The 24,411-nt window shown below is 44.8% G+C and overlaps 1 protein-coding gene across 2 annotated transcripts in view; it reads right to left on the bottom strand.

Annotated features, from left to right (window-relative positions):
- The window catches only part of kmt2e (lysine (K)-specific methyltransferase 2E), a 72,909-nt gene that overhangs the window by 36,348 nt on the left and 12,150 nt on the right, over positions 1-24,411 (bottom strand). For both annotated transcript variants that reach the window (XM_062997014.1, XM_062997021.1), the window contains exons 2-3: positions 13,328-13,488; positions 2,296-2,404 (exon numbers count right to left, since the gene is read on the bottom strand). In XM_062997014.1, coding sequence (XP_062853084.1) covers positions 2,296-2,404; positions 13,328-13,374 — 156 coding nt within the window. In that variant the 5' untranslated portion in view covers positions 13,375-13,488. The remainder of the gene's footprint in view (positions 1-2,295; positions 2,405-13,327; positions 13,489-24,411) is intronic.

Here is a 24,411-nt window from a genome sequence, read left to right as displayed (position 1 = left end):
TGATACAGTCATCCCAACACTATACACACACACACCATAATACAGTCAAGTCAACACTATACACACACACACCATAATACAGTCAAGTCAACACTATACACACACACCACCATGATAGTCAGACCAACACCACACAAACACCAACATGATACAGTCATCCCAACACTATACACACACACCATAATACAATCAAACCAGAACCACACACACACACACACCATAATACAGTCAAGTCAACACCATACACACACCACCATGATACAGTCATCCCAACACTATACACACACACACCATAATACAGTCAAGTCAACACCATACACACACCACCATGATACAGTCATCCCAACACTATACACACACACCACCATGATACAGTCAGACCAACACCACACACACCACCATGATACAGTCAGACCAACACAATACATACACACACACCAACATGATACAGTCAGACCAACACTATACATACACACCATGATACAGTCAGACCAACACCACACAAACACCATCATGATACAGTCATCCCAACACTATACACACACACCATAATACAGTCAAACCAGAACCACACACACACACACACCATAATACAGTCAAGTCAACACCATACACACACCACCATGATACAGTCATCCCAACACTATACATACACACACACACCATGATACGGTCATCCCAACACTATACATGCACACACCACCATGATACAGTCAGACCAACACCACACACACACCACCATGATACAGTCATCCCAACACTATACATGCACACACCACCATGATACAGTCAGACCAACACCACACACACACACCACCATGATACAGTCAGACCAACACCACACACACACCAACATGATACAGTCAGACCAACACTATACATACACACACACACCATGATAGTCAGACCAACACCATACACACAGACCATAATACAGTCATACCACACCACACACACCTTAATGATATTAATACCAACACTACAAATTACCATGATGCACCTGTGCCAGTACCACATACACTGCAATGATACAAACCAACACCACAAACACAAACACTAACACGATTCAATTATACCAACACACACAACCATGATACACTCATACCAACACCACTCACACAATCATAATACAAACCAACACCACACACACCATAATACACTCATACCTGCACCACTCACCAACATAATACAATCAAACCATCACAAACACACACACACAACATGTTCATATCAACACCACACACCACCATGATACAATCAAACCAACACCACACACACCACCACCATATACTCATACTAACACCACTATGATAGTTACCAGCACCGTGCATGCACACACACAGGCACACACACAGACACACACAAACATAATGATACAAACATCACACACACACACACACACACACACACACACAGCCATGATACAATCAAACCAACACCACACAGACACTACAATGATACACTCATACCGACATCACACACACCACCATCATATACTTGTACCAACACCATACACACTCCACAATGACAGTCATACCAGCACTAGGCATGCACACACACACACACACACACACACACACAATGATACAAACACCACACACACCATGATACACTCATACCTGCACCACACACACCATCATGATATACTTGCACAAATACCACACGCACACACACCATGATACACTTATATCTGCACCTCACACACACTACAATGATATACTCGTACCAACACCACACACACCATGATACACTCGTACCTGCAGCACTCACCAACATAATACAATCAAACCATCACAAACACACACAGACACAATACAACGATACACTCGTATCAACACCACACACACACACCACCATCATACACTCGTACCAACACCATACACACTCCACTATGATAGTCATACCAGCACCATGCACACACACACATTGATACAAACATCACACACACCATAATACACTTACATCACCATTATACAATCAAACCAACACCACACAGACACTACAATGATACACTTGTACCAACACCACACACCCCTTGATGCTCTCGTACTAACACCACACACACGGCAGCATGTCAGTATCACTGCAGTGATGAGAATGTTCCATAAACATATATGAGCTCAGTGGTGCTCTCTCTCTCTCTCTATCTCTCTCTGTAGTGATGAACAGAGTGAACAGTCAGTAATTGAAGCCCTACATACTGCAGCTGTGTGCCAGCCGTTGCTGATAACCCCGTGTAAGTGTGTGTGTGTGTGTGTGTGTGTGTGTGTGTGTGTGTGTAGGTGAGATACTCACGGCGTAGGGCAGGCCGATGTAGCTGTGTGAATGGTGAGAGCTACTGTAGATCTGATGAGGGTAGCTGGACTTCTCTGCTACCACAGGGCTGGCCTCCACAGATTCAGGTCTGCACAACACACACACACACACACACACACACACGCATGAGAAACAGGTCGGACAACAACAATGTGAGAATGTGTGCAGTAGGTGTGTTCAGGTGAAAACAAAAGTCAGACAGAACAGGTTTAACAGAGACAAACAAAAGAGGCAGAAAAAAACACTTTCCTACGTTTGCGTTTTTATTATCAGTGTGTGTGTGTGTGTGTGTGTGTGTGTGTGTGTGTGTGTGTGTGTGTGTGTGTGTGAGCAAGTGAATGAATGAATGAATGATTAAGAAGTTCAGTAAGTAGGTGAGTGAATGAATGAATTAGTTTGAGTGAGCAAGAGTGAATGTTTGAGTAAGTAAGTGTGAGTGAACAGACAAGTGCTTGAATGAGTGAATGTATAACTTAATAAGTGTATAAACGAGTGAATGAGTGAATTTATAAATGAGTGAATGGGTGGATGAGTGTGAGTAAGAAAGTGAGTGAATATATGAATAAGTGAGTAAATGTATGAGTGAGTGAATTTAGGAATAAACGAGTGAATGAGTGAGCATATAAATGAATGAGTGAATGTATAAATGAGTGAGTGAATGTATAAATGAGTGAATGAGTGAGTGTATGTATACATGAGTGAATGAGTAGCTCACTAAGTGGGTGAGTGAATGAATGAATGAGTGTATAAATGAGTGAATGTATAAATGAGTGAATGAGTGAGTGTATGTATACATGAGTGAATGAGTAGCTCACCAAGTGGGTGAGTGAATGTATGAGTGAGTGAATGAATGAGTAAGTGTGAGTGAGCTTATGAGTAAGTGTATTTATAGATGAGTGAATCAGAGTGAATGAGTAGCTCACTGAGCGTGTGAATAAAATGAATGAGTGAATGTATGAGTGAGCAAGTAAATGAGTAAGTGAGTAAATGAGAATGGATATATAAATGAGTGAATGTGCGAGTATGTATAAATGAGTGAGTGAATGTATAGATGAGTGAATGCGTGAATGAGTGAACTTATAAATCCATAAATGTTTAAATGTGTGAGTGTATAAATGAGTGAATGTGTGAGTGTATGTATAAATGAGTGAGTGAATGTATAAAAGAATGAATAAGTGTATGTATTAATGAGTGAATGTGTGAGTGTATAGAGTAAATGAGCAAATGTATAAATGAGTGAATGAGTAAGTCAGTGAATGAGTGAGTGAATGAGTGAATGAATGTATAAATGAGTGAATGGATGAATACATAAATGATTGAATGAGTGAATGAGTGTTTGTATAAATGAGTGAATGGATGAATATATAAATGAGTGAATGTGTGAGTGTATAAATGAGTAAATGTGTGAGGGTATGTATAAACGAGTAATTTAGTATAGGGGTACGTCAGTGAATGAGTGAGTAAATGAGTGAGTGTATGTATAAATGAGTGAATGTTTGAGTGAATGAGTGAAGAGTGAGTATGTATAAACGAGTAAATGAGTCTATGAGTAAGTCAGTGAATGAGTGAGTGAATGAGTAAATGAATGTATAAATGAGTGAATGGATGAATATATAAATGATTGAATGAGTGTATGTATAAATGAGTGAATGTTTGAGTGAATGAGTGAAGAGTGAGTATGTATAAACGAGTAAATGAGTCTATGAGTAAGTCAGTGAATGAGTGAGTGAATGAGTAAATGAATGTATAAATGAGTTAATGGATGAATACATAAATGATTGAATGAGTGAATGAGTGTATGTATAAATGAGTGAATGTTTGAGTGAATGAGTGAAGAGTGAGTATGTATAAACGAGTAAATGAGTCTATGAGTAAGTCAGTGAATGAGTGAGTGAATGAGTAAATGAATGTATAAATGAGTGAATGGATGAATACATAAATGATTGAATGAGTGTTTGTATAAATGAGTGAATGGATGAATATATAAATGAGTGAATGTGTGAGTGTATAAATGAGTAAATGTGTGAGGGTATGTATAAACGAGTAATTTAGTATAGGGGTACGTCAGTGAATGAGTGAGTGAATGAATGAGTGTATGTATAAATGAGTGAATGTTTGAGTGAATGAGTGAAGAGTGAGTATGTATAAACGAGTAAATGAGTCTATGAGTAAGTCAGTGAATGAGTGAGTGAGTGTGTATAAATGAGTGAATGGATGAATATATAAATGATTGAATGTGTGAATGAGTGTATGTATAAATGAGTGAATGAGTAGCTGACTGAGTGGGTGAGTGAATGAACGAGTGTGAGTGAGAAAGTGAGTGAATGTATGAATAAGTGAAAAAATGAGTGAGCAAGTAAATGAGTGAGTGAACAACGGGGTGAGTGAATGAATGAGTGTATGTATAAACTAGTGAATGAGTAGCTCAGTGAGTGGGTGACTGAGTGAATGACTGAGAAAGTGAGTGAATGTATGAGTGGTCGAGTAAATAAATGAGTAAGCAAGTGAATGAACGAGTGAGGTAGGCTAAAGCTAAGCTACATAGCGCCATAGATCTTCCTCTGGAATGAGCAGCAGAACGGCGACACTGCTAAACAGTTCAGCCGTATTAGCTAGCCAGCTAACTGTAAGGGTTTATCTCCAAACGCAACCAGCTAGCAAAAACCGCTGTAATCATTTCAGCGCATTTTCACCACACAAAACAACGTCTTTAGGGACCTCACTTCGTCCACAGGGACGGAGACATGCTGAAACAGGACAAGGACCATCCCTAAACTGTTGCCACTAAATGGATTCATTTTATATCCCTGACAGAAAGACAAAAAAACATCAAGGAAGGTAAAAAAACGTTGCAGGTTTAAATTGGCCGGGTCACATTGCTGAATCTGGGACTTTTCATCGGTCCATCTGAGATGAGCTCGAGCCCTGAGACCTCGGAGACGTTCCTGTACAAAATCGATGTACGTCGTCCTCTTTGTTTAATAGTTTCAGGTCATATTTCTTGACGCAGCGGCGGACCGTGTTAAGTAACAACAGTTTTCCGAAGCATCACAGTGGGTTCTGGCTTTGTCCTAGACACTGAGAATTCTCCAGAGTCCCTAAATCTCTCCACAATATTATGTACGGTAGACGGTGAAAGACCTAAATTGGTGTACGTCGTCCTCTTTGTTTATTAGTTTCAGGTCACATGCAGCGGCGGACCGTGTTAAGTAACAACAGTTTTCCGAAGCATCACAGTGGGTTCCGGCTTTGTCCTAGACACTGAGAATTCTCCAGAGTCCCTAAATCTCTCCACAATATTATGTACGGTAGACGGTGAAAGACCTAAATTGATGTACGTCGTCCTCCTTGTTTAATAGTTTCAGGTCACATGCAGCGGCGGACCGTGTTAAGTAACAACAGTTTTCCGAAGCATCACAGTGGGTTCCGGCTTTGTCCTAGACACTGAGAATTCTCCAGAGTCCCTAAATCTCTCCACAATATTATGTACGGTAGACGGTGAAAGACCTAAACTGATGTACGTCGTCCTCCTTGTTTAATAGTTTCAGGTCACATGCAGCGGCGGACCGTGTTAAGTAACAACAGTTTTCCGAAGTATCACAGTAGTACGACGGGCTAAAAGGTCACACACATTCAACAGTGGGTTCCGGCTTTGTCTTAAGACACTGAGATTTCTCCAAATTCACTAAATCTTTCAATAATATTATGTACGGTAGACGGTGAAAGACTTAAAATGATAAACGTCTTCCTCTTTGTTTGATAGTTTCAAGTCACATTTATTGATGCAGCGGCGGACCGTGTTAGGTAACAACAGTTTTCCGAAGCATCACAGTGGTGACGCACAACAGCTTTGACCTAGACACTGAGAATTCTTCAGGTTCCCTAAATCTTTCAACAATATTAAGGATGGTAGATGGTGAAAGACCTAAATTGATGTACGTCGTCCTCCTTGTTTAATGCAGTGGCAGACCGTGTTAAGTAGCAACAGTTTTCCGAAGCATCCTAGCAGTTCAACGGGCTAAAAGGTCACACACATTCGACAGTGGGTTCCGGCTTTGTCCTAGACACTGAGACTTCTCCAAATTCACTTAATCTTTCCATAATATCATGTACAGTAGATGGTGAAGGACCTAAATTAATGCACGTCATCCTCTTTGTTTAATGCAGCGGCGGACCGTGTTAAGTACCAACAGTTTACTGAAGCATTACAGTGGTGACGCACAACAGCTTTGTCGCAGACACTGAAAATTCTTCAGGTTCCCTAAATCTTTCAATAATATTATGTACGGTAGACGGTGAAAGACCTAAATTGGTGCACGTCGTCCTCTTTGTTTATTAGTTTCAGGTCACATATCTTGATGCAGCGGCGAACCGTGTTAAGTAACAACAGTTTTCCACAGCTTTGTCCCAGACACTGAGAATTCTTCAGGTTCCCTAAATCTTTCACTAATATTATGTACGGTAGATGGTGACAGACCTAAACTATTATATAACATGCATTGAGAAGTGTTCTTTTATAAAGTTTGGAACACAGTGGTAATCCCTGAGCCGTAATTGCTCGTACAGACTGATCCTTTGGTGGATCCTCCTTTTATACTCGATCATGATTCGCTCTTACGTCGCCCCAAATTCTACATTAATTCATATTTATATCGTATTTTACAAAGTGTCCTCGTTTCTCAGGAGCAGCACATGTGAGATCGTCCTTGGTGGACCCACTGCTGAGAAGGCTGAGGGTTCAAGCTCTCACTTCTGACCTTCTCCAAACCGCTTTGGATAAAAACGACCAACAACCGACTGAATGTAAATTTCCCCAGGGCCGAAACGTGGGGCGAGAAAGAGAAAGTAGAAGAGGATTCTCATGGATGAGATTGAGAGAGGGTTTTGCACCTTGTTCTCAAGAGGAAGCAGAGAGGAGAGAACATGCAGAAGAAAAGCAGAAGGTTCAGAGGAGGAAGCGAAGAACGTGTGAGATGATTCCAGAAGATCCAAAACAAATCAATGAGGAATATAAAGAGACGGAAAGTACGAACACAATGCAGTTAATTCACCCGTGCATAAAACAAACATGAAGAACCTCGTGGTTTAAATGAAAGCACACACACACACACACACACTCGAACTCACACGTGAAGCAGAAGCCCTCAAACACCGAGAGCCTTCAGCCAGCGTTCCTCCTTCCTCCTTCCTCCTTCACGTCCCTTCTCCGCGCACCTATTCCGCCTCGTGCTCTCCCTCCCTCCCTCTCTCTCGGACGTTCCTCGCGCTAAATGCGGCGCCTCGCGTCTAAACGAAAGTGCACGATCACTTGACGGGGCGGGGCGTGGCCCGGGCCGAGGGCGTGTATTGTGTACAAGTCAAACAAGGAGCTGAGCCCGGGGCAGGAGGGAAGCAGGGGATTTTTTTTTAACGTTACGGTGACTCAGAAGGTGAGAACTGGTTTTAACTGACGCGCGCGTGCGCTGTGCGTTCCGCACGCTGTGGAAACGGTTTAAGGAAGGCCCTGTCCTGCTCCTGCATGGAAAACCACCTCCTTGTTTCTACACTCACTGTCCATGTTATCAGCTCCACTTACCATATAGGAGCACTTTGTAGTTCTACAATTACTGACTGTAGTCCATCTGTTTCACCCTGTTCTTCAATGGTCAGGACCCCCACAGAGCAGGTATTATTTAGGTGGTGGATGATTCTCAGCACTGCAGTGACACTGACATGGTGGTGGTGTGTTAGTGTGTGTTGTGCTGGTACGAGTGGATCAGACACGGCAGCGCTGCTGGAGTTTTTAAACACCGTGTCCACTCACTGTCCACTCTATCAGACGCTCCTACCTAGTCGGTCCACCTTGTAGATGTAAAGTCAGAGACGATCGCTCATCTATTGCTGCTGTTTGAGTCGCTCATCTTCTAGACCTTCATCGGTGGTCACAGGACGCCGCCCACGGGGCGCTGTCGGCTGGATGTTTTTGGTTGGTGGACGATTCTCAGTCCAGCAGTGACAGTGAGGTGTTTAAAAATCCACTCATACCAGCACAACACACACTAACACACCACCACCATGTCAGTGTCACTGCAGTACTGAGAATCATCCACCACCTAAATAATACCTGCTCTGTGGTGGTCCTGTGGGGGTCCTGACCATTGAAGAACAGCATGAACGGAGCCAACAAAGCATGTAGAGACACAGATGGAGTACAGTCAGTAATTGTAGAACTACAAAGTGCTTCTATATGGTAAGTGGAGCTGATAACATGGACAGTGTGTCGACAGAAAGGTTCTGTTTGACTCGAGGTGGTTACTAACCATGAGTCAAGGTAGCGTAGTGGTTAAAGTACTAGACTAGTAAGCAGAAGGTTGCTGGTTCAAACCCCACCACTGACAGGTTGCCACTGTGTGGCCCTTGAGCAAGGCCCTTAACTCTGAGTTGCTTATATTATAAGTCACTTTGTCCATGGTGACTAAAAGCTTGCTCGACATCGAACAACGTCCCAGCAGCTTCTGATTCACGGCAGTGCTGTTTTTGGGTGGTTTTGGTTTTCTTCCAGGACTCGGCAACCACCGGTTGAATGCGGTTTTAAACCGGATCAGGCAAACTAGCCCTATTTGCATGGACACTAATAAAAAAAAAAAGTCAGGAAGCCTGAGCAGCAGGGACAGGAAGACTGGTAAGATTTATTTATTTTTCACTTTATATTAAATTTATTGTCTTTTTGTATTTTTATTTATTTATTTATTTTATTTATTTGTTCATTTATTAATTTAATTGTATATTTCTTACTGCTTTTTCTGATAAGTAATTTTAATTTGCTTACGTTTTGTTTTATTATATTTTTTGCTTTATTTTAAATTAATTGTTTGTTTGTTTTTTTTGTTTTTTTTATTCATTTATTTATTTTATTTATTTATTTTATTTATTTATTTATTTATTACTGCTTTTCCTGATAAGTAATTGTAATTTGCTTACGTTTTATTACAATATTTTTCACTTTATTTTAAATTGATTGTTGTCTGGTTTTTCTTTTTATTATTTGATTTATTTGATTTATTTATTTGATTTATTTATACATAATATTTTATTTATGTATTTATTAAATTTTTTTATTTATTTGATTTATTTATAATTTTATTTATTTGATTTATTTGATTTATTTATTAATTTTTTTTATTTAATGCAGATGTAGCCTAGCAGCTAAAGTACTGGACTAGTAAGCCTAAGGTCACTGGTTCGAACCCCAGCACTGCCAGGTTGCCGCTGTTGGGCCCTTGAGCAAGGCCCTCAATTGCTTAGACTGTGTACTGTAAGTCTCTTTGGGTATAAATGTATAAATGCAGCCACATACAGTAACATACTTTAAGAAAAACTCTGTGGTGACAGTTTATTTAAACACAACAGTGACCCGAAGCATACAGCCAAAACGAGACTGTAGTGGCTTCCAGGGAGGATCTAAATGTCTTTGAGTGGTCCAGCCGAAGCTCAGATTTAAATCCCATCAAACATGTGGAGAGCTAGAGAAGCTCTGCCATGAACAACGGGATAAACCGCCTCAATCCAGGCGTGTTCAATGATTTTATAGAACCTCAGAGCTTCTGCGTTACATTTAAGCCCCACGATTAACGTATGAAGGAACAGAAATCCAACGACTGCCATGAAACGCCACATCTCTTGCAGGCACGTGTTCGGGCGCCTAAAAGGCATCGTAAATCCTAAAAAAAAAAAAAAAAAAGGAGCTGTCGCTATGGAAACGGGTCCAGAAGTGCAGCAGAGGGCGCCATGGCAACAGAAGCTGGAGGTGGACGAGCAGGGGACGAGGGCATCAGGATGGAGACTCTGCATTTTGATTCACTGGTTTGTTCGTTCGGCTCTGAGGCCGCAGAGAGGAACATCGGGGCGTGAATATTTGTTTATCGGGTTGTAACGCCATGTTTAACACATATTTATATGTTTCTTTATATTTCGGGACTCGGGTGCGAATAAATTGACAAAAATAAGCATAAACATAAACGAGGATCCACCCATTTCACTCGAGTAGCGTCTAAAAATGTATTTTTTTTACCCCCATGGGACCATAATGATATAATAAAACCACGGATTGAAGAGGATGGCACTGTGGGTTGATATTGTTGTCTGGTTTTTTTTATTTATTTATTTATTTATTTATTTATATTATTATTTATAATTTATTTTATTTTATAATTTATTTATTTTATTATTTATTTATTTTATAAATTTATTTATTTTATTTATTTCTTACTGCTTTTCCTGATAAGTAAATTTAATTTGCTTACGTTTTTATTTTTTTATTTTTCTCTTTATTTTAAATTGATTTATTTGATTGATTTATTTATTTATTTAACATACTTTAAGAAAAAGTCTGACAGTTTATTTAAACATGACAGTGACCCGAAGCATACAGCCAAAACAAGACTGGAGTGGCTTCCTGGGAGGATCCGAGTGTCTTTAAGTGGTCCAGCCGAAGCTCAGCCTTAAATCCCATCAAACATGTGGAGAGCTAGAGAAGCTCTGCCATGAACACGGCAGTGTTGCTACCAGCCTGGCTGGGCACTTTAAAGGCACGGGCGGGCGTGTCTGAGGGAGGGAGGGAAGGAAGGTCGGATCTGCTTTTACTCTACATTGCTCCAACAGTGACATCTGCTGTCAGAACCTCCGTACGTGATACGGCTCTACGTAAGACTCCACCGCTGACCGGTGCAAAGAAGTGGCCAGTGGGAGCGGGCTGTGTTCCAAATCGCACAGTACTGTCTTATTTCTGCACTATCAGAGTATAGTTACACACCGCGTAACACACAGGATGTGGTCTGTGAGTCATCGGTAAACAGCCCGATATGCGCTTGCACGGCTAGAAACGAGTAAGAACCGGCACAAATTCCCACAGACGCACTTCAGAATTTTGTAGGAAGCCCAACAGTCCGGGGTCCACACGCTGCAAAATAAAAACCGCTGATAAACGCTGAAGTGCATCGGCAAGTGACAAACAGGAAACACCAGAGAACAACAACAGGCACTGTGCACATCTGCAGGAACATCTGCAGAAACATCAGGTGTGAGTGAAGATGAAAGTAAAGAGAAGGAAACAACATGCAAACGTTCAAGCAAAGCACATCAGAGAGAGAGAGAGAGAGAGAGAGAGAGAGAGAGAGAGAGAGACGGAGGAGAAAGAAACGTAAAACACAGAGAAATGTGACGGAGCAGGACCAGGAGAGTGGAACCATGAGAGGAAAACGAGTGGAGGACCAGAAGATCAGAACCCAGTGGAGCAGGACAAGAAGATCAAAATCAGTTGAATGGGACCAGAAGAGCAGAACCAGTAAAGCGGGACCCTGGGAGTGGAACGAGTGGAGAAGGACCAGAAGATCGGAACTAGTAGAGCAGGACCAAGAGCGCGAAATCAGTGGAGAAGGACCAGGGTGCAAAACCTTGTGCAGAGGGGCCCCAATGGAGAAGGACCAGAAGATCAGAACCGGTGGAGAAGGAGCAGGAGAGTGGAACAAGCGAAGTAGGACAAGAAGATCCAAATCAGTTGAATGGGACCAGAAGAGCAAAACCAGTAAAGCAGCATCATGGGAGTCAGACAAGTGGAGAAGAACCAAGAGAGCAAAACCAGTGGAGAAGAACCAGGGTGCAAAACCTTGTGGAGCAGAGCCTAGTGAAGAAGAACCAAGTGGAGACGAACCTAGTTGAAAAGGACCCATTAAAGAAGAACCCAGTGGAGAAGAACCCAGTGGAAAAAAACCTAGTGGAAAAGGACCCAGTAGAGAAGGACCCAGTAGAGAAGGACCCAGTGGAGAAGGACCTAGAGGAGAAGGACCCAGTGGAGAAGGACCCAGTGAAGAAAAACCTAGAGGAGAAGGACCCAGTGGAGAAGGACCTAGAGGAGAAGGACCCAGTAGAGAAGGACCCAGTGGAGAAGGACCTAGAGGAGAAGGACCCAGTGGAGAAGAACCCAGTGAAGAAAAACCTAGAGGAGAAGGACCCAGTGGAGAAGAACCCAGTGGAGAAGGACCCAGTGGAGAAGAACCCAGTGGAGAAAAACCCAGTGGAGAAGAACCCAGTGAAGAAAAACCTAGAGGAGAAGGACCCAGTGGAGAAGAACCCAGTGGAGAAGGACCCAGTGGAGAAGGACCCAGTGGAGAAGAACCCAGTGAAGAAAAACCTAGAGGAGAAGGACCCAGTGGAGAAGGACCCAGTGGAGAAGAACCCAGTGGAGAAAAACCTAGAGGAGAAGGACCCAGTGGAGAAGGACCCAGTGGAGAAGAACCCAGTGGAGAAAAACCCAGTGGAGAAGAACCCAGTGAAGAAAAACCTAGAGGAGAAGGACCCAGTGGAGAAGAACCCAGTGGAGAAGGACCCAGTGGAGAAGGACCCAGTGGAGAAGAACCCAGTGAAGAAAAACCTAGAGGAGAAGGACCCAGTGGAGAAGGACCCAGTGGAGAAGAACCCAGTGGAGAAAAACCTAGAGGAGAAGGACCCAGTGGAGAAGGACCCAGTGGAGAAGAACCCAGTGGAGAAAAACCTAGAGGAGAAGGACCCAGTGGAGAAGGACCCAGTGGAGAAGAACCCAGTGGAGAAAAACCCAGTGGAGAAGAACCCAGTGGAGAAAAATCTAGAGGAGAAGGACCCAGTAGAAAAGGACCCGGGATCATGCCTGTGTAGACGCCTGGCCGGCTGTCCATGGGGGACACGGTCATGTTGGAACAGAGGAGAGCCTTCCCTAAACTGTTTCCTCAACGATGGATGTAGTAGAGTAGTAGAACTTTATCGTCACTATAAATTGGATGGATGGACGTCCTGTCATATACATGTGAAAATATATACACATACATAGAGTGGGGATTCGACCCCTCAACCTTTCGATTGAGGGCCTAGAAGATCGGGAAACTTATGAAAGAAAGAGAAACAGACAGGAAGACAGACGGACAGAAACACAGAGGATATATAGGTGTGTGTGTGTGTGTGTGTGTGTGTGTGTGTGTGTGTGTGTGTGCGAGATACCCACTCTGAGCCGGCAGCCATGTCCACCCCCACTGGGATGACTAAGCTCATGACGCTCTGTGCTGCGAGTGTGGAGTCCTAGTGAGTCCAGAGCTGAGCGATCCCAAACACTGACGCATACCAACCACTGCACGCATGGCACACATCTAAATGCATCCACACGGCCTGTACGGAGAGAGAGACACACACACACACACACACACACACACACACACACACACACACACACACACACACACGAGAAAACGCATTAGAATCAGCATGCACACACACTTATTCACATACACGGTACAGACTCCAGGTGATCAACGTCATCGAATAATAATAATAATAATAAGTCATGAACATGAATTTCGGCCGCTACCCGACAGGGGGCGCCACAGCGGATCCTTCGTCCGCGTATCTGACGGCGCGCGGCCGGCCTGACCCTCCCGTTCATCTGGGTTCGGTACCGACACTAAGAGTGCGCCGATGCGTGTCCGTCCCCGCAGTGGCTCCCGTATCTGTGAGCCCAGTCTGGGACTGGAACCCCGGGAAGTCTGCATGGTGCACTGGAAACACTGGTTTGTTCAGGTATAGCTTATAGGTTCGTTTTTTGTTTTTCATTTCAAGATCAACAATCGCATTTATTTATTAATTTATTTGGGTTTTGATGCCACATTTAATACGTCATTTAATGGCAAAAAAAAAAGGTCTCATCTTTCAGTCTGTTTATTTTATCTCGTCTTTATATTTTAGTCCATTAAAAATAAAAACACAAACAAAAACAGACAGAAATGGATTAAAACACAATCCGTTTTACAATTGCTGTTTGTTCCTCATTCGTTTCTCAGTTCGTCTTCTTCTGAGAGATACCCGATTGCATCCGAGGAGAGCGCGTCACTGTGCACGCCTCTTCTGCACAGGCGCCTTTTCCGCCAATCAGGGTCCTTACACAGAGACGGGGACTCGAGTCGTGACTCGTAAACAACAAAAGTCGGCAACATTGGTTAAGCGTGACAATTATATATATACAGTGTATCACAAAAGTGAGTACACCCCTCACATTTCTGCAAATATTTCATTATATCTTTTCATGGAACAACACTATAGACATGAAACTTGGATATAACTTAGAGTAGTCAGTGTACAGCTTGTATAGCAGTGTAGATTTACTGTCTTCTGAAAATAACTCAACACACAGCCATTAATGTCTAAATAGCTGGCAACATAAGTGAGTACACCCCACAGTGAACATGTCCAAATTGTGCCCAAATGTGTCGTTGTTCCTCCCTGGTGTCATGTGTCAAGGTCCCAGGTGTAAATGGGGAGCAGGGCTGTTAAATTTGGTGTTTTGGGTACAATTCTCTCATACTGGCCACTGGATATTCAACATGGCACCTCATGGCAAAGAACTCTCTTAGGATGTGAGAAATAGAATTGTTGCTCTCCACAAAGATGGCCTGGGCTATAAGAAGATTGCTAACACCCTGAAACTGAGCTACAGCATGGTGGCCAAGGTCATACAGCGGTTTTCCAGGACAGGTTCCACTCGGAACAGGCTTCGCCAGGGTCGACCAAAGAAGTTGAGTCCACGTGTTCGGCGTCATATCCAGAGGTTGGCTTTAAAAAATAGACACATGAGTGCTGCCAGCATTGCTGCAGAGGTTGAAGACGTGGGAGGTCAGCCTGTCAGTGCTCAGACCATACGCCGCACACTGCATCAACTCGGTCTGCATGGTCGTCATCCCAGAAGGAAGCTGATGCACAAGAAAGCCCGCAAACAGTTTGCTGAAGACAAGCAGTCCAAGAACATGGATTACTGGAATGCCCTGTGGTCTGACGAGACCAAGATAAACTTGTTTGGCTCAGATGGTGTCCAGCATGTGTGGCGGCGCCCTGGTGAGAAGTACCAAGACAACTGTATCTTGCCTACAGTCAAGCATGGTGGTGGTAGCATCATGGTCTTGGGCTGCATGAGTGTTGCTGGCACTGGGGAGCTGCGGTTCATTGAGGGAAACATGAATTCCAACATGTACTGTGACATTCTGAAACAGAGCATGATCCCCTCCCTTCGAAAACTGGGCCTCATGGCAGTTTTCCAACAGGATAACGACCCCAAACACAACCTCCAAGATGACAACTGCCTTGCTGAGGAAGCTGAAGGTAAAGGTGATGGACTAAACCCAATTGAGCACCTGTGGCGCATCCTCAAGTGGAAGGTGGAGGAGTTCAAGGTGTCTAACATCCACCAGCTCCGTGATGTCATCATGGAGGAGTGGAAGAGGATTCCAGTAGCAACCTGTGCAGCTCTGGTGAATTCCATGCCCAGGAGGGTTAAGGCAGTGCTGGATAATAATGGTGGTCACACAAAATATTGACACTTTGGGCACAATTTGGACATGTTCACTGTGGGGTGTACTCACTTATGTTGCAGCTATTTAGACATTAATGGCTGTGTGTTGAGTTATTTTCAGAAGACAGTAAATCTACACTGCTATACAAGCTGTACACTGACTACTCTAAGTTATATCCAAGTTTCATGTCTATAGTGTTGTCCCATGAAAAGATATAATGAAATATTTGCAGAAATGTGAGGGGTGTACTCACTTTTGTGATACACTGTATATATATCTGATCCGACATCATTCTGATCGTGTCATTTTCTGCTCTCATCATAATAATAATAATAATAATAACGCTTAACCCGCAACACACACAATGTGTAAATGTTCCAGCCAGCTTCCGGTGTAGTGATGAAGCGTCGCTCCCTACTTTAAATGGTGGAATACCCTACGTAGTGCACTTCACAGGAACGACCGGGGTGAATGGAACGCTCCTACAGAATCGGTGCTGATGGTCGTAAGACGCTTTCTGAACCAATCAGAGCTTCTGATTGTAATTGTTAGTAAGAAATGCTGTTATCTGCATTTATTCGGTTTGCGTCACACAGATGACGTGGTAATGAAACGCTCGATCGGCTTTCTAACCACTTCCTGTTTTACTTCACCACCGGGAAAAGTTTGGAGGTTTTTAATTATAAGCACATTTACAAAATAACGGATTCTGTTCCTAATGGGACGCACGCTTATAAATGTAATAGCATCTGGAAGAACAGAAGCTCAGGTAAGCAGCGGTTATGATGGTTTCTGCCGCGTTTGGGATTTTGGCCGCTGTGCCGTGATTTATCGAGCGCTTTTGTTCTGTAATGAAAACAAAACGTATCAGTTGAAGCTTTTAACTGGAACCTTCTTGTTACAGAAATTACATTCATTTACACAATGAGGAGGAAAGTAAAGACACGAAGTAAAACGGCTAAATACACTCGCTAATCTGTTGTTGTTTTTATCTGAACTTACAGATTATTCCTTTATTTCTGCGCTACATTTATAATATATGTTTTGTGTAGATTATATCGACTCCTGACTCGACTCGGACTCGTATTTTGTGACTCATTTTGCAGATTGGTGGCCAATTAGTATCTGCTGCAGGCACTGCCAACCAATTATGCCCGCAGCCGACCGGTGGCAACACCGAGTTTCGAACCGAGGAGTTCAGAATCTCGGTGCTGGTGTGCTAGCGGAATATCGCGCTGCGCCACCCGGGCGCCCTTATTTGATTTTTAGTCTTCAAAAATAGATTAAAAAGAGGCCCGTTTTTCAATTATGTTTTTTTTTTTAAATGAATAACGAATGACCAAAATAAAATACGAAAAGTTTTTTCCATGTTCTATTATGCTCAATAACAATTGTAAACACTTTTGCAGGCACACAACTGCACATCCTCGCGAAATTACCTATTTAATTTATATAATGACACACAACATTGCATATACTAGGTCTTTTACACTCACTTTTTATTTCCTATTCATATACTTTTCTATATTGCACAGAGATGTAACGTCAATTGCACATGCGAACGTTTACAGGTACTGTGTGTGTGTGAGCCCGAATCTGATTCTTCAATTTCTGTTTGTTCGTTATTCGATTTTTGATCTTAAAAAGAAAAACGGCTCGTTTTCCAATTTGGTTTTTGAAATGAAAAACGAATGACCAAAAATACACACACAAACAGGGGTGTGTAAACTTTTTCTTAAGATAACGATCACACACACACACACACACACACACACACACACACGGAGGGACAACAGGGCTCGTCAGTAACGAGGAGCAGCTCGGTGTCAGACGCCGGGCGGGGAAACGCTCTGCGGATGAAGAGGAGGCGGGATCGACGTGCTGACGGACAGCCATCGAGCAGCTTATTAACCAATCAGAGGCTTCGTGGGCTGATAAACGTACAGCAGATCCTTCCTGATGGGAGAGGTCTCTTTTAGGATGCAGTAGGAGGTTATTTGAGCCTAGTGGTTAGGGTACTGGACTAGTAATCAGAAGGTCGCTGGTTCAAGCCCCACCACTTTCAGTTTGGGCCCCTGAGCGAGGCCCTTAACCCTCAATTGCTTAGACTGTATACTGCCACAGTACTGTAAGTCGCTTTGTACTGTAAGCCTAGTAGTTAGGGTACTGGACTAGTAATCAGAAGGTCACTGGTTCAAGCCCCACCACTTTCAGGTTGCTGCTGTTGGGCCCTTGAGCGAGGCCCTCAACCCTCAATTGTCACAGTACTGTAAGTCGCTTTGTACTGTAAGCCTAGTAGTTAGGGTACTGGACTAGTAATCAAAAGGTCGCTGGTTCAAGCCCCACCACTTTCAGGTTGTTGCTGTTGGGCCCTTGAGCGAGGCCCTCAACCCTCAATTGCTTAGACTGTATACTGCCACAGTACTGTAAGTCGCTTTGTACTGTAAGGGGAAACTGTCACCTAGTGGTTAGGGTACTGGACTAGTAATCAGAAGGTCGCTGGTTCAAGCCCGACCACTTTCAGGTTGGGCCCCTAAGCAAGGCCCCTAACCCTCAATTGCTTAGACCGTATACTGTCACAGTACTGTAAGTCGCTTTGTACTGTAAGCCTAGTGGTTAAGGTACTAGACTAGTAATCAGAAGGTTGCTGGTTCAAGCCCCACCACTTTCAGGTTGGGCCCCTGAGCAAGGCCCCTAACCCTCAATTGCCACAGTACTGTAAGTCACTTTGTACTGTAAGGGGAAACTGTCACCTAGTGGTTAAGGTACTAGACTAGTAATCAGAAGGTTGCTAGTTCAAGCCCGACCACTTTCAGGTTGGGCCCCTGAGCAAGGCCCTTAACCCTCAATTGCTCAGACTGTATACTGTCACAGTACTGTAAGTCGCTTTTGGATAAAAGCTCCCGCTAAACGCCGACGGACTCTACATGGCCAAAAGTATGTGGACACCCCATTCTCAGCCACATCGAATACTGACAGGTGTGAATTGGGATGAATTGGGACGTCGACTGTGAGTCAGGCCTCTTCAACAGGGGGTCAGACAGTTACGCTCAGGCGTCCACATACTTTTGAGCTGAATGAGGGAGGACGAGAAAAGCGAGTGGTTTTACGAGTCCTTGGTTTTTCCAGCTCCACACACACACACACACACACACACACACACACACACACACACACACACACACACACAGAGGCCTTTTCTCTGGTAGCTGCCGTCACTGCTCAAGAATGCACGCATGCGTACGAGCTCGTACAAACACAGCACACGCTAGACTAACACACACACACACACACACACACACACACACACACACACACACACACACACACACAGACACACACACACACACACAGAAAGGAAAGGGAGGAGCGGAGAAAGCGTAGCGACAGGCGTCGAGCCGAGAGAAGACGGCGGCCATATAACCCCTCCCGCCCCTCGATACGAGGCGCGAGGAGGCGAGAGGAAGAGGAGCGTCCGCTGGGTTCTGGACAGATAACGCCGACGGAAACGGTCAATCCACCTTCCAGCATGCGTGACGCAGAGCACTAACTGGTCCGGCTCTCTCCCCTCCTCTCTCTCTCTCTCTCTCTCTCTCCTCATTTCTCTATGCAGGGAAACCCGCCGGTCGTCCCTTTCTCTCACCGCCTCTCTCGGCACGTCTCGGCTCCTCCGCGGAGGGAACCCCGGACGTCTCCCCTCGCTCGCTCGTCCTTTCTCAAGCACAGACAGAAGCACTTCTTTTTTTCTTATGCTGCGTCTTTCCGAGCTGGTCAGGGAGGACCGCGGAGCAGGACGCATCTCCTCCGAGACTCGTGGAGCCCACACTAAAGACTCGGGGCAGGCCAAAACTGGGGGGCAGAGACCAGGGGGGGACAGACACCTGTGGGCCTGAGATTGGGGGGGGCGGATAGTGACCAAGGGACCAAGACTGGGAGGGGGCCTGAGACCAGGGGGACGTTACCAGGGAGGGACAGAGACCAGGGGGGACAGACACCAGGAGGCCCGAGACTGGGGGAACAGAGACCAGGGAAAGACAGAGACCGAAGACACAAAGACCAGGACGCCAGAGACTGGGGGGTAACAGAGACCAGGGGACCCAAAACTGGGGGGACAGAGACCAGTGGGCCTGAGACTGGGGGGCCCCCAAGACCAGGAGGGAACAGAGACCAGGGGGGACAGAGACCAGGGGGCCCGAGACTGGGGGGGGGGGGGGGGGGGGGTTAGGGGAGGATAAAGTCCAAGAGACCAGGGAGAGACCGAGGCCGAGGGAAACAGAGACCAGAGGGACCGTTACCAGGGAGGGACAGAGACCAGGGGGACCAAGAGTAGGGGGGCCCGAGATCAAATGGGACAGAGACCAAGGGCCTAAGACCAGAGAGGGACAGAGACCAGGGAACCCGAGACTGGGGGGGGCAGACACCGGGGGGGCTGAGATTGGGGGAACAAAGACCAGGGGGCCCGAAACGGGGGGGACGAGATACTAGGGGGCCCGAGAGTTACATGATCGATTTCATACCCAGCTTACACCATTCCATCACACACACACACACACACACACACACACACACACACACACACACACAGGTGTGTACTGTAGGACACCTGTCGTGCAGGTGGAGTTCAGGCTCCGTTACAGAGTCACAACACAAGGGCAGGTTACCCGACCCGGCTGCGTCTCAATTCAGGCGAGTCCAGAGGGAACCGGACGACCGAGGCCCCCTCGGGTCAAGCCAGGAGCACCGAGGAACCCAGAGGAGCCCGACTAATTTATTGTTTTAATATGTTCACCTGGTCAGGACCGCGGTGGGTCCAGGACCATCCAGAAACCATGCAGACGATGCAGGAATACCCCCCCCGGCATCGGGTGCATGGTGCGGTTCGAACCCGAGCTCACTGCGAGTAAAGCACAGAGCTCTTGGAACAGGAGTGAGGGGACAGAGGAACCGCGTGGGAGCCCGTGTGTGTGTGTGTGTGTGTGTGTGTGTGTGTGTGTGTGTGTGTGTGTGTGTGTGTGTGTGTGACGAGTGTTTATCTCGTCGTCATGTCGGAGTGTGTGGTGAGGATCAGAGGTGTGTCACCTGAGACAGGTAAACTCACCTGCTGTGCACACAGGTAGCATATATACACCGATCAGCCATAACATTAAAACCACCTCCTTGTTTCTACACTCACTGTCCATTTTATCAGCTCCACTTACCATATAGAAGCACTTTGTAGTTCTACAATTACTGACTGTAGTCCATCTGTTTCACGCTGTTCTTCAATGGTCAGGACCCCCACAGGACCACCACAGAGCAGGTATTATTTAGGTGGTGGATCATCCTCAGCACTGCAGTGACACTGACATGGTGGTGGTGTGTTAGTGTGTGTTGTGCTGGTATGAGTGGATCAGACACAGCAGCGCTGCTGGAGTTTTTAAACACCGTGTCCACTCACCGTCCACTCTATTAGACACTCCTACCTAGTCGGTCCACCTTGTAGATGTAAAGTCAGAGACGATCGCTCATCTATTGCTGCTGTTTGAGTCGCTCATCTTCTAGACCTTCATCGGTGGACACATGACGCCGCCCACGGGGCGCTGTCGGCTGGATGTTTTTGGTCGGTGGACGATTCTCAGTCCAGCAGTGACAGCGAGGTGTTTAAAAACTCCATCGGCTCATACCAGCACAACACACACTAACACACCACCACCATGTCAGTGTCACTGCAGTGCTGAGAATCATCCACCACCTAAATAATACCTGCTCTGTGGGGGTCCTGTGGGGGTCCTGACCATTGAAGAGCAGCATGAAGCAGATGGACTACAGTCAGTAATTGTAGAACTACAAAGTGCTTCTATATGGTAAGTGGAGCTGATAAAATGGACAGTGAGTGTAGAAACACGGAGGTGGTTTACCCTTTGACTTCTTTGATATGTTACTACTCAGGTCCATCTACAGACGTTCCACAAAGTTCTCGTAGTCTAGTGAGTAGAGCTTTGGGCCATCAATCGGAAGACTGTCGGTTCAAATCCAGTCCTGAGCGAGGCCCTTAACCTCGTAGTCGTGTACATCTTCACATGACGAATAAAGACCTTCTTCTACAGACGGACCAGGATCGCGCCAGCCAATGATTCTTTCAGGAGGACAGAAAACGACGCGCGAGGAACCGAAGGACCGCGCCGGAGACGCAGTGAGGTGAAGGACGCGACCACCTCACGACGAGCTCGTTTACGATAACGACGAGCTTGACTTCAGGATTCCGGAGCGTGCCTTGGGAATTTATGCCCACCGAGTCAACAGAGGTCGCGCTTGCGAGGTCGGACGTGTTCCAAACTATCCCGGTGTTTTACGGCAGGGTTAAGGGTCAGGGCTCTGGATAGTCTGTGCACGGTGGACCTTCCCCAAACTGCTGCCTCATAGTCGAAGGCATATCGTATATTTCATACACCTGATAGGAAGTCAGACATTAGAAGGTGGCCCTTCCATTTATTGAGTTTCAAGCGTTTCAGCCACGACAGTTGCTAACAGGTGTATCAGTACCAGTTATCTATTGTCTATTAATCATAAGGTTGAAGCCTCAGTAATAAATCAATCATTTAAAGGAAATAATGCGCTTCCAACTTTGCAGCAACGGTTTAGGGAAGCCCCGACCTCAGCCCCACTCCACAGCTCTGGGATGAACCGATCGATCAGCGCCCGGCCGTACAAACGCCGATCAGGCACAAATTCCCCAACTGTTCTAGCTGAATAGATCGCATACAGGTCACTCCGCTTTAATTCGATCGGGCGTCCAGATACTTTCGGAGTGAGTTCATTTTGTGCAGCGAGAGAGAGAGAGAGAGAGAGAACACGAGTTTGCTCCATCGTGTGCGTCGAAAAGCTGCTCCGTTTCCTGTTTATTCATCCGTCGGCCTTATGACTCTCACGTGACTCGAACACACACACACACACACACACACACACACACACACACACACACACTGCGACTGTAGCCGGACGCCGTAGACAAGCCCGCTTCTGTACAGCCGCTCTTCCAGCGCAGACCTTTTGAACGCCTGAACGCAAGCCACGGACACAAAAGGCGTGGATTCTGGACAGGATTTTATCGGAAGCCGCACTGGATGACGCAGCGCGACGGAAAGGAAGGCAAAGCAAACGAGGCCCGAATAAATCTGTGTGTTCACGCCTCTACGTGACTACACCGTAAAAATAATCCGCCAGTGAAAGGACGAGGATTTTAACACCGCCGTAAAACCGGCCGCCCTATACAGTCAGGCGTGACATTTACTCCTCCTGAGCTACGGTCACTACTGGTTTTGTGCAACACATCCGGGTTTAACTCCACAATGTCAGTATTTCATTCACATACAAAAAAACAACCAACCTAAATAGTCATCTTAAGGGTGCGCGATTGGCGCCAGTGTTTAAATTATCTACACCAACCATGATAGATGCAATGTAGATATTGCTTTGTCCAATTTGTCTAATGAACTTTGCTATTTCAGTTTTTCAATCATGTACACATTACGTATACATTTTATAAACATGCATAAATTGTTTTTATTAATGCCACTACGTTTTAAACTGTGATGTATATTAGGTATATTACTGGAACCACTGGGAACAGTGGCAGAAAGGAGGACACTGTGTAAACTCTGTTCTATCATGGACAATGTCAGTCACCCGCTGCAAAGCCATTCGTACCCAGAGCCATTAGGCTCTACAACTCCACCACTGGCTGTAGATAAAGACTGAGGGTCCTGATGTAGCCATGTGTGTACGTACTTGTACTTGTGCAAACGTATATATATATATACTGTATATATATAGGGCTGTCAAACGATTAAAAATTTTAATCGCGATTAATCTCAAATTTTTTTTAAAGGAGGTGGTTTTAATGTTATGGCTGATCGGTGTACATACACTAACATACACAAAAACTCATTCACAATCAACACAGTCTTGTTCCCTGGGTTCTGACAACTCATACCAGTGACTATATTACCTGCATCTTTGCACAATATTGGATTGTTTTTGCACCTTATTCTCACCTTATTCTACCTGCTGCTATATAAACCCTACGCTGCTAACTGGATATCAGAATACGTTTTTATTAGGGCTGTCGAAGTTAACGCGATAATAATAATAACGCGTTCCAGTGTTGCCAGATTGGGCGGATTTTGTTGGAAAACAATTTAATGGCATTTAAATAACACTTCTGTTTAAAAGAAAATATTCAGTTGTAAGAAGCACCAGCATTGTAGAAGGTTATTAAAAGTAAAGTCAATTTTCAATGCTGATTTGGCTTAATAGTGTTGGTCAGTCTGTATCATATTCTTGAAATGATAAAGTATTGCAAAGGAATATCTTTGAAATTCTTCCTCATAATGTTAAGGTTGCTATATTTTGGTTTTTCACTTGTCAGGGAAAATGAAGAGAGAAAAAAGCTTATTATTATCATGCGTGTGATATATATCATTTACTTGATCTGCGTATCACGTTACCACTGTGTGTTGTACGTCACTGAGCTGATATGTGTATCAGGTGACCAGCGGGTAACGGCGTGTTATGTTTAAGTGTGATGCTCCAAGTTGTGGATTAAGCAATAAAGACAAACACGTTCTCCACATAACTAGTGTCATTCGTATTTCGTGGTTAAGTACAAAACATAACAATGCGGGTCTTCGTGATGTAATTCTACATGGCACTCGCTGCCTGTATAGGTACATTTTTCCTGTATAGAATTTGCGTTAACGGCACTATTTTTTTT

This window comes from Trichomycterus rosablanca, chromosome 1 (assembly GCF_030014385.1).
Source record: "Trichomycterus rosablanca isolate fTriRos1 chromosome 1, fTriRos1.hap1, whole genome shotgun sequence".
NCBI lineage: Eukaryota > Metazoa > Chordata > Actinopteri > Siluriformes > Trichomycteridae > Trichomycterus > Trichomycterus rosablanca.
Note: the sequence above shows the minus strand (reverse complement) of the source record. Positions and strands in the feature narration are given on the sequence as shown.